The 11,872-nt window shown below is 45.0% G+C and overlaps 1 protein-coding gene across 1 annotated transcript in view; it reads right to left on the bottom strand.

Moving 5' to 3' along the window:
• The window catches only part of LOC104168082 (E3 ubiquitin-protein ligase ZFP91-like), a 7,342-nt gene extending 1,760 nt beyond the window's left edge, over positions 1 to 5,582 (bottom strand). Inside the window, 7 exon segments of the mRNA XM_009708539.1 lie at positions 1 to 51; positions 1,026 to 1,104; positions 1,636 to 1,686; positions 4,001 to 4,123; positions 4,484 to 4,576; positions 5,065 to 5,101; positions 5,354 to 5,582. Of these exon segments, the coding sequence (XP_009706841.1) occupies positions 1 to 51; positions 1,026 to 1,104; positions 1,636 to 1,686; positions 4,001 to 4,123; positions 4,484 to 4,576; positions 5,065 to 5,101; positions 5,354 to 5,582 (663 nt within the window).
• Positions 5,583 to 11,872: the final 6,290 nt, after the last annotated feature.

Below are 11,872 nucleotides of genomic sequence, written 5' to 3'. Positions count from 1 at the left end.
ATGAGGACACACATATTTTTTCTTCAGCAAGTGCTGGTACTTTATGTGATGCTATAAAGGAAAAGTGAAAGGTTGTAGACTCTCTCTTTACATGGCTAAGAGAACAGCTGAGACACATTGATCCCAGATGGCCTCTCAGCAGGTGTCCTGGTGTCAGCTGGGATAGAGTTCATTTTCTGCTTAGTAGCTGGTACAGTGTGTTTTGGATTTACTGTGAGAATAATGTTGATAACACACTGATGTTTTCGTTGTTGCTAAGTAGCGCTTATCCTAAGTTAAGGATTTTTCAGTCTCACATGCTCTGTCAGAAAGCAGGTATACAAGAAGCTGGGAGGGAGCACAGCCAGGACAGCTGGCCTGAACCAGCCCAGATGTTCCATACCATACAACTTCATGCCCAGTGTGTAAACTGGGGGGAGCTGGCCAGGGCAGTGGGGGGACGATCACTGCTCAGAGACTGGCTGGGCATCGGTCAGCAGGTGGTGAACAATTGTATTGTGCACCACCTGTCTTTCCTTGGGTTTTATCCTTTTGTTGTATTTCTTTTCATGACAATTATTATTATATTTTATTATTTGTTAGTATTATATTTTAATTAAACTGTTCTTATCTCAACCTACAAGTTTTTTCACTTTTTTCCCCCCGATTCCCCTCCCCATTCCACTGAGGGGTGAGGGGAGTGAGTGAGCAGCTGCATGGTGCTTAGTTGTTGGCTTGGGTTAAACCACAACAGCAGGCCACCAGACTCCAATCACTGACAAGACACTCTTGTACCATCAACACAAAGGCTTTGATCTCCATTGAGAGAAGAAAAGCAAACAAATGTGGACATCTAGCAACAGGACAGATAACAAAGACACACGTGGCCACAACTGGCCACAGCTGATTATGCCTACCAAAAACAGAGCATTAGAAAGGACTGCTTCAGTGCCAGTGGAGGATTATCTGCCTGTTCCAAATGGCAGTTCCAAATTGAGTTCCTGCCCTCAAACATGCTATTCAGGAAGTGAAAAATCTCAACCAACCTGCAAGTAACGTGGGTGAGCCAAGACTGTGCCACAGCCTTCCATCTCACAGCGGACATACTGTATTGGAGGCTTCTTCCTAAGAAATCAGTAAGGAAATAGGAAAAGTAGTTAGCTGATGCATCTGAAGCCAGGGCAGCAGTAAGAGAAATGAGTGCATGTGCAGCTCCATGATGTGAGAGCTAAGGATTACTGCTCCAATATTCCTGTGTGGGCCATGCTGATAGAGACTCTGTCCAAGAGTTTCCTCCACTCCTAGTACCACTTGAGGGCTCTCCCCACAGCTGAGAAAACCCCAGGAGACACAGAGTTCCCAGAGCCTCACTGCTGGGCAATGCCAGGCTAGGGATCAACTCAGAAGGTGGGGCAGGGGCAGGGAGGGGGCACTGCTTCAGTTAGAAGAAATCAAACCCACACCTACAGGGAGAAGGGGGAAGGAAAGTAGGGAAGACAAGGCATGCTGCTATCTTTTTTTTTTTTTGTTCCCCCTCCCTTTAAGGCAGATTTCCATACTGTGCAAGCGAGATGGCTTTGAGACAATCAACATATCTGTGCAGGACACAAAGAAAGCAAGTCTTCAGAACACAACTGAGAGAAGGGGATCACTTACCTTCTCTTGGGCAGCCTTGGGCTCTTGTCATCCTTTCTCCTCCTTCCCCTCCTATAACAGGGTTACAGAAACAGAACTGAAAGAAGCTTCCTTACATTGGTAGTGGGCAGAGTTTTTGAAGCATGCGCTATAAAGCAGGAGCATGCTGTAAGAAATACTACAGAACTCTTCTACGCTTTTAGGCTGAAAAGCAACACTGCACTCAGCAAGTCAGCTGCTCTGGCAAGTCAACCACCTGCTCTGGATCAAAATGCCTGAAGAGTTTCTAAGGAAACTCTCTTGTAGTAGACAGGTAGGTTCCCTAAAGAAGTTACGTAACTAGGCCTCCATGCAAACTGTCCCTGCATTTTGCAGAACCGCCACATCACATGGAAGAACACTCCCTGTGGAGCTGTGGTCTCCATGTTTCTGATACCTGGGTGACACTTTTTTCTGCATGACATCTGGTGGCATGTGGCAGACCTCAAATCACCCCACCTCTGCCGCAGTCAGGCTGTGGCTGCACGACTACCTGCTAGGTCCGGTGTACAACACGTTTTTGAATATGGTTGCCTAGCTCAAATGTGTCTCTGTGCACCATTCACAACCGTGCAGATACCAGTAAACAGGTATCAGACAGACACAGCCCAAGAGGCTTTGGTTAGAAACTACCAACTCTTACGCCACAATGGAGCAAGGAATGGCTGCTTTAAAAAACCCTCAACCAGACATCACACACTTCACATTTTTTTCTTTTAAATCTGCAACTGTCCAAACAACTTCTGGCCTTATAATCAAATTCATCCCTTTCCAGGCTGCACATCAGCACACAAGATTCTGCTCTTAGAAGTTTCTGTTGCAGACAGTTAGCAAGGTATTGTTTCATTAACTGCAAGTTCTTGGAGGGGGTGGGGGGTGGGGGAAATCAATCGAGTGCAAGTTAGAGGCAGATTCAGAGGAAGGCAACATTCTTGAGAAATAAATGCTTCACATGGTTTGGTCTCACAACCCCTCCCATGTCCTAATGCATTTTTATAAACATGTTATTTTGCCAACACAGTCCACAATTGATGGTGCACCGTATTTCCTCTGCTCTGTTGGGTGACGTTTCGTATCCTGTGAAAAACATCTATCTGCATGGCTAGGAAGAATGGGATTAATGATCTAGCAGCTATTTTAAAGTCCTCTGAATTAACTATAGTAGTTTATACACCTGCCAAGACAAAAAAAAAAAAAAAAAATCTATGTTCCATCTGAGCAGACCTATGCTTACATGTAAAATGCACCCTCCCAAGCAATAGCTCTGCCCAGAACATCGTGCCTGCTTGATCATATTGCTGCAGAGACACTGACAGTAGATTGATGGAAGTCCTTCCGAGACATCTTTATTGATAGCAAGACCATGCCAGTAATATGCCGAACAGGCACTCGGCATTAAAGCCAAGCCTTCAGAAGAGGCACAGGTTTTACTATGCACAAAAGTAGTGTCTGATCCAAACAACACAACCACAAGCCTCAGGAAGCCATCTCTAACAGGAAAAAAAAGTTCTCAAAATATCAGCATCCTTACTCGCCTCTCCAATGTAAATCAGCTCTGCAGCAGCTTAGAAACAGCAAGAGAAACTAAAAGGAAGGTGTGCAGAGCCCCACGTCGCAGACCAGCAGAGGGAGTCCCATTCGTTCCAATTGCTCACAGAGGAGCTAAAGTACAAAAGCCGCTTCCTCCCCCCGCCGCCGCCCCCCAGACAATCCCAGAGAACGGCTTTGACAGACACATAGATCCAATCTACCTCGGTTGCCAGAAGGAAAGCTTCAGTGTTGAGTTCCAGTGACAGCATACCCAAAGGTTTCAAGTCTCCACTCAAAGCATTAGTGACTGACTAGGTAGCAAAACTTTCTTCTTTTATTTCTCCAAAACGAGGGAGAACACAGTTGTTTTTCCTGTGCTCTGGTATGTTAGCCCCAAACGTACAAAGAGGACACTTACTACACAACATGTACAAAGTATTCCCGTGTCTGCCTCTATGCACACAACAGAAGAGATGTTGCCTTCTCAGACTGGCTTTCTAATATAATCTAATCCACTTCAGACATCACAGCAGAAATGAATTTTAAGAATGCTCTAAACTATTTCGCACCGTGTGGCCATATCCAGGTAGGCTGACTACACCACAGTATGGAGAAAAACCTCTCAACTTAAACTAAATGAAAGTACCAACTCTTATTTTTCCTTGCCGAACATGCACAAGATGCTAAGAAGCCCTATTACCTTTCAGGCCCAGAGGAGGAAGGGGGAAGCCAACAACAACAAAACCCTGTTGTACACTAGCAAGAATGCTAAATACACAATATACACTGCTACATATAACTGCGGAGTTTTACTCACTTCCTTGGTGGTTCTTCATCTTCCTGAAACTCATTCTCTTCTTTAACTTCTACTTTAATCTCCTTCTGTTTCTCTTTTTCCTCCTTCCCCTTGCTAACTTTTCTCCTTTGCTTTGGCGCTTCCCTACAAAGATACAAATACAATATATTACTCCAATACTTGTCTCATTGTCGGCTTTTTACAAAGATTTAAGCAAAAACTGGATCGAAGTTCAGGTCTATTTATCAAGTCCCACTTCTAAGCTGAAGTATCAACAAGGATTACGGAAGAACTTGGCAGCCAGCAGGGCTCTAAAGGCTTTAGTCCATTAGAGAAGAACAGTCCTGATAGCTGTAGGCAATATTTAGGAAACATTGTGTCCAATGGGAGCCATTCCACCATAGCTACTAGCTCAGGTTTTTTGGGTCATATTAAGCTCATTCAACTAAGATGTCACAATCTTTTTTTGGTCTAAAACCACCGAAAGTATATAATCCAACATACTTCTCTAGATGGGGTTTGTATGTTTCATCTCTTGGATCATCTTTGAAGGGAACTTCTTCCTCACTGATGAGCATCTCCTCCTCATCATCACTGCTGGGAGAAAAGGAGAACAGAGGACTTTAGCAGCAACAGCCTAAGCACTACTGCAAGAATATTCACACATGATCTCCTAGGATGGGAAAGGCATTATTACACAACACTTTCTCATCCAGCATGACTGCGGAAAGCTAACAGTTTGCACTGACTACGGAGAATGATGACAGCCAGAACAGACAGGCTAGGCAGAACAGCCTCCTCTTGTGAGCCCACCTAACTACGGCATCTGCTCCTGAAGGAACAAAGCTACCAGGTGAATGTCCAGATCAAATCTTACTATCCACTTCTCCACAGGATCTCCTGACATCTGCAGTCCATCTGCAATCCAGACTAAAAATGCAAAGGTCCACGTCTGAAAACAAGAGCTACTGTGCATCCCATAGATCCTTTCACAGAAGCATTTATTTTGAAAAAAGTCAGGCCCTTATTTTCCCTTCTCGAGACACCGAATAGGAAGAAATACCACAAAATAGAGAGTTTCCTACCTGATTCCAGCTGGGGACTGATGCTCTTCTGTGACCTCTGAAAGGAAAAGTCACCATTAGGTTTCAATCTGTGTTCGCTGCAGTGAGCTCATCTGTCTCAAGATACCTCCGTCGACATTCAGTGTCAGGAGTGCTGGTGGCAGAAGGTACTCGTGACCAAGAAGCACCACGCCTGTACCAGCCACAGTCTGCATACAGCTCACAAAGTTACACCCACATCCAGCTCCCTCCAAAGGTTCCGAAGACCTGACTATCTCCAGGCACTTTCATGCCATGGCTTCACACGTACCATATTCAAGCTGGTCTGTGTTTGGCTCCGACTTGCAGATGAGCTGCAGGGAACCAGTCTTGGATCTGGAGGCACGTGAATTCTCACTGTCACGCTGGCGGGCTGCAGTGGCTGACCTGCTGCTACGCCAGCTTCTGCTAGGCCTGGCTGTGCTGACAGGAGAGCTGTGGCTGAGGACACTGGAAACTTCCTCCTCTTCCTTCTCTTCTTTGGGATCTGAAACACCCATTGCAATCTCTTTAATAACGACAAAAAGCATAAATCCCATCATTCATTCACACTCATCTGTGTTGCATGATGTTGAATAGCATAACCGCCCCTGTTTACTCCAATGGGGAAACCACTACCTCTTACAGATTTCAAGCATAGCTCTGCCAAGCCAGACAGGACATACCCCAGGTCCTTACCTCAGCAAGCCTTCATTTAAAACTCTCACCACATTTCCTAGTGCCTCTAAGTAAAGACACAAATATTTAAAAACAGCTTATGTTTTCCTCTGATAAAGGCTTATAAGGTGATTATTTGCTGGCTCTGATCTCCCCTAAGCACTGCAAGATAGACACTCATAAACCTCAGCAACTGCTTTATGAAAGACTAGCTTCAAAATTGGACCACATTAAAAGTCGTGTTTGGAGAATCCCCCAAACACATATTTAATCAGAACTGTACACCTAGTAATAACCCTGAGGAATCTGAGCTGGATGTTTCTGGTCTTATGCTAGAGTAAAAAGCATCACAAGCACTGTTAGCCTGAGGTCTTTGCACTCATTTATAGCTTCTACAGCTGGTTTCTTTTTGGCTGATCTCTGATATGTTTTGGCAAGATAAAAGAACTGGCTGAAATGTCTACGTGAGCAAGTTCACCCCTTAAAAACTAAAATTTCCAAGTACAGTTCACTTGATCTCACCTTTTGGTGCTTGCTGTGACACTGGGCCTTAAACTCAAATGTCTTTTGAAATTTCAGAAACGATGTGCTGAAGAAATTAATTCCAAGTAGCTGGCTATGCTCAGTACTCCAGGTTTGCCACTGCTTTAGTACACAAAGCCACCTGCAGCGCCCTGCAGGGGCTGTGCTCTAGGTTAAGCTCTGACCCACTCCTTTTTACCCAAATACATTTACATTTCTGTCTAGTTTCAGGTGGGTTTCTGCTGCCTAAGCACGAGTCAGCAGTACCACTGAGATGTCTAGGAGTTTATCAAGCATCTGCTGGCAAAGTCAGTGGACAGTCCTATAAGGACTGGCTGGGGAGCAGCTCTGCTACACTGGGAGTCCCAGTGAAGATCAAATTGCACATCAAGCACCAGGAGTGTGCCCTGGCAGTGAGGGAGGACCACAGCATCCTGGGTGCTATTCACAGGAGCACAGTCAGGAAACAGAGGGACACTGTTAATCCCCTTTACTCAGCACTCATTAGACCACATTTGGATCTCCCCTTCCAGTTTTGGACTCCCACCACAAGGCTGTCAACATGTTTGAGGAAGTCCAGAGGGGACCACCAAGATGGCTGGCAGCTGAAACACACAACCTGTGAGAAGAAGCTGAGGGAAGTGTGCTTGTTCAGCCTGGAGAACAGAAACCCCTGGAGGGGGGGACACAACAGCAGCCTTACAACGCACAGGCAGGTTATCAAGTAGCCTAAATCTCCTTGCTGAGGTGCACAGCAGGGAGATGGGGGACAGTGGTCATCAGCTGAAACAGAGAGGTCTGACTGGATATGGGAAAAGCTTTTTACAAAGAGAGAAAGAGACTCTCCTGAGAGTCAAGCACTGGAAGAGGGCCCTAGCAAGGCTGTGCGGCCTCGATAGAATCACAGAATAGTCTGGACCTTTAAACATCACCTAGTCCAAGCCCCCCTGCAATGAGCAGGGTCATCTTCAACTAGATCAGGTTGCTCAGAGCTCCATCCAATCTGGCCTTGAATGCTTCCAGGGATGGGGCATCTACAACCTCTCTGGGAACCTGTGCCAGTGTTTCACCACCCTCATCGTAAAAAATTTCTTCCTTATATCTAGTTTGAATCTACCCTCTTTTAGCTTAAAACCATTATCCCTTGTCCTATCACAACAGGCCCTACTAAAAAGTCTGCCCCCATCTTCCTTACGAGCCCCCTTCAGGTACTGGAAGGCTGCTCTAAGGTGTCCCCGGAGCCTTCTCTTCTCCAGGTTGAATAAGCCCAACTCTCTCAGCCTGTCCTCACAGGATAGGTGCTCCAGCCCTCGGACCATCTTTGTGTCCTCCTCTGGACCCACTCCAACAGGCCCATGTCTTTTTTTATACTGAGGACTCCAGAGCTGGATACAGTACTCCAGATGGGGTCTCACCAGAACAGAGTAGAGGGGCAGAATTCCCTCCCTCAGCCTTCGTGCCACGCTGCTTTGGATGCAGCCCAGGATACGGTTCGCTTTCTGGGCTGCAAGCACACATTGCCGTCTCATGTTCAGTTTTTCATCCATAAGTACCCCCCAAGTCTTTCTCCACAGGGCTGCTCTCAATCCCTTCATCCCACAACCTGTATTGATACCAGGGGTTGCCCTGACCCAGGTGCAGGACCTTGCACTTGGCTTTGTTGAATCTCATGAGGTTCAGATCAGCCTGCTTCTCGAGCTTGTCCAGACTTGACTGGAGAAAGCGCTGAGCAACATCGTGTGAACTCTGTGTTGAACCTATGTTAAGCAGCAAGTGGGACCAGAGATATCCTGAGGTCCCTCCCAACCTGAAATCTCTAATTTTGCATCAAGCCTTTCAAACCAAATGATCGTTTTACTTCTAGCAGGTAGTTTGCTTTGCACGACTCATTCCCCACTCCTTGATTAACAGGGTGGGAATAATCAACATTTGACTGAAAAAATCTGACCGGAATACAGGATGTGAGGCATCACAATTTCATTGTAAAACAGCAACCAAGTCTGATGTCCTGCATGTATAAAGTCCACTTCATCATCAGAGCATGAACTACATCTTCTTTTTGGCTTCTTGGTTTAGCGGATCAAGGTGAACTATGGCTGCTTTACATTTTTAATCCTAATTGCGAACATCTTCAGTTTTTTTGAATGCTAAATCAAATCCAAAGACACTTGAAACCATTCTCTAGAAATTTCCCCCTCAAATGCTACTACACTATCAGTGTTAGCACACACTGGTGCTCTTCCCTTGGAAGATCAGGCATTCAACTGATTTCTTAGCAAGAGCTAGTATTTTAAAGAACAGACTTACGGAGTTGAAACAGACCTCCCTCAGAATACACCTCTACAAAGTACACCACTTACCTAGCAATTTTGCTTCATTTCTCTGAAGTGAAGGTGTTTAATAAGCCTTTACCCATGATTTCTCCTTCTCCAACAGATTCACTGCATGTTTACATGCTGTGAATACCTATGTACCTCCAAGAAAACCTATAGTTAGGAGAAGCATCCAATATTTACTTTGCAGTAGAACTCATAAAGCAATATAGAGCTATTAGTTGAAAATCCTTACAATTCTAGACCCTCCCAACAGGAGGCAGAGGTCCCTATGCAAGGGTCAGAGCTGCACCAGGAAACTTGTATCTGCAAAGTATTCAGCTGCACTAGTAGCTGAAATCAGCACACACCAAGGCTTTACCTGAAATCTAAAATTGCAAAAAGGAAAGTCCTAGATTTTTAATAAATTTTATGTCTCCTCCCCACATCTGCCTTTCCTTTTTCCCCTCACAACAGCAGCTTTCTGATGAATCCAGCCTGCCTCTCAAAAAACAAAACAACAAAATAAAAAAACCAACAACCAAACCAAAATAAAAAAAAAACACCCAAACATACCATTAAATACAGAGACAACAACTGGCTTAGAGAGAAAAGCAGCACTTCCTCCTCCTGCTCCTTTCTTGACTAACACGCCTGACCTGGCATTACAGGTAATCATAAAGCTGTCACTGGAGGTGTTGCAATTTTAACTGTGTTTCAGGATTCTTCCCCAAACTTCTGATGTTAGGCAGCAAGTAAAAGGACTCACATCTGCATTTAGGGCAGGAACATGGCTGTCCTTGTCCCTCTATATCACCAATGGAAGGAGTTAAGAGGTGCCTACCTCTCTCGATTGACTTCACAGGGACCTTACGGTTATTTTCAGTCCTGTCTTGGGTATCACACTTAGCCTGGTTAAATCCAGGCTCTGTGGGTGAACACAGCATTACCTCTCTTCTCTCACAAATGTTTCTACACAGAAAGTCACATTCCTCAGTTAGCAGGATTTGGCTCAGGTCACAAAGAAACAAGAGAAACAAGACAGAGGGAATAAACATTGCTATTACAGATAATCAGGCTCTGCTTTGCCAACAAAAAAAGATGCTGCCTGAACCTCCTGAGACTGAAACATAGGAAAATTTTAAGTTAGAAAGGCTGTAGTCAACTCTGCATTTAAATCTGTATAAACCTGTCAACACCACTAGCTCTGGCTAGCTGCAGTTTCTTTGGAAGAGTTCATGTCCTTCCAGAAGATGCACGGAAAATGGATTTTAGGCCAACATCCTGTTATTTTGTTGCAAGTGTCAACAGTGGTGATGGACACCAGGTGACAAGAACTCGGACTCCATGAGGACAAAAGAATACATGAGACACAATAGGTATCGAGGCACCCTCAGTGCAAAGCAAAAAGAAGCACCAAGCACTTTCTTTTCAGATCAGTGGCTGCAAAACAAATTACAGGCCTTCCATTTGGCAGAGTCTGCCAGCCAGTCGGCACACACAACCTTGGATTAAGATTCAGTGCCGCTGTCTCTTGCCCAAATCACATTTCATGGAGAGGGGGCAACAGAAGCTATGACTTGGCAAGATGAGTCTGCCAAGAAATGCCCCCATGCTCGCCCTCTCCTGTGACTCTCCAATACTGACATCCACCTCATCCCGTAGCCTCTGCAACAGTTAGCTTTGGGAACTGCGTGTATGCCTGCATCTTACAGGAAGTCATTCAAAAGAGATGGGGAAAATCCATTTTCTGAAGTCCTACCAATCCTTTGGATCTTTTGGCTCCTGTGGTTCTTCCTACCTTAAACTCTCCCTTAAGTATGTCACTTAATGATAAACAGCTTTCATTCTGAGGTACTTTCACTATTCTGCTGATTCTTCCCAACGGTCTTTAAGCTTCACTGTGTAGATGGCAGAAAACACATAGATTTGAGCAATGGTACACAAGAGGCATCAAACATCCTTTAATCTTAAAATTTGTGAAGAAAACACCAGTCACTGGGAGAAGGGACAAGAAAAGGAAACCTGGGAGGAAACCAGCTACAAAGTGGTAGCTCTCTTATAATTGTTTAGACAACAAAAAGACAAGACTCTGGGCACTGCTCTGCTGCTTGACACAGCTTACCCCAGTAATTCTCCATCTTTACTCAGCATGCTAGTCAGCACAGATTCCTATTTCAGACGTGCAGCAGAAATGTATTCTCATTCATACTCTAATTCTGCCCCTGAAAGCACTGCATGCAGGGTTACCAAACCAGTGAAAGCATCTCTATCTCGGAACCCATTTTTTTTTTTTTTACATATATCAGCATGGCCATGAACTGAAACAAAAGGGATGAATACCAAAGTTTGCCCACTGTCTCCCGGACCAGGAGATAAACTCACCCTTACGAGTCCCAATTCTTCCCGATATCATAAATCCACTTTGCAGGCAGGATACTCAGAGGAAGCCACGGAGACTGGCACTCACGCTTTCTCATGCTTTGTTTCTTGCTTCATCTATAGCTGCATCACCACCCGTCCCCACAGCATTTTCTTCATAAGAGACTGTTCCAAGAATAAGGTGCTTACTGCTTCTTTTTTAAAATCATTGGATGCAGTGAGCACTAAGAGTGTCTGGGTAACTGACAGCAAGCTGACAAGGGCCTGAGCAATAAATACACAGATCCCACAGCCAACCCCTCCTCAACCTTCTTTCCAAGCACTGAAGAAAAACAAAGTCCCAGGCACATATCAATTACTCATTGCAAAGAGCAGAAAGGGAAAGTCCAAACCAACTGCAGTGACTTCCTAAAGAAGCAGCAGTTTGCTCATCACAGGACTTGGATGATCATGCTGTGTCTGTCCACCACTCTCCTTCCACCCCTGTTCCCCTAGTAACTTGTGGATGCTGTGGCTACGTTGCTCTGTATTTTGCAAAAGATAAGCAGGTAGTCAGAGAACAGAGACTCAAATTACCTTTCCCTGCAGGAAGGGTGCACAGAAGAAGCTCTAGTACAGATGCCATTTTGTAAAGTTGGCAGCGCTGCTGGGAGGTACTGCTGTCCGCAGGTTTCACTGTGGATGAAGGATGGAAACCCTCTGGAAGCAGAGCTTCTTGCTTCTGCTGCCTACAGCACAACTTGTAGACTTGGCATAAACCAGCCTTTTATAACAGGTGCATTGCTATCCACCAGTCCTGCTATACCGGCAGGTCAAAAATCCACTCAATTACTCTCAGAACTAGGAGCTGTTTGTACTCCACACCTACTTTTAAACCAACCACACTTGTTCAGATGTTCAAGCTTTTATTTACCAAC

This window comes from Cariama cristata, unplaced genomic scaffold (genome assembly GCF_000690535.1).
Source record: "Cariama cristata isolate BGI_N322 unplaced genomic scaffold, ASM69053v1 scaffold30969, whole genome shotgun sequence".
Taxonomy (NCBI): domain Eukaryota; kingdom Metazoa; phylum Chordata; class Aves; order Cariamiformes; family Cariamidae; genus Cariama; species Cariama cristata.
Note: the sequence above shows the minus strand (reverse complement) of the source record. Positions and strands in the feature narration are given on the sequence as shown.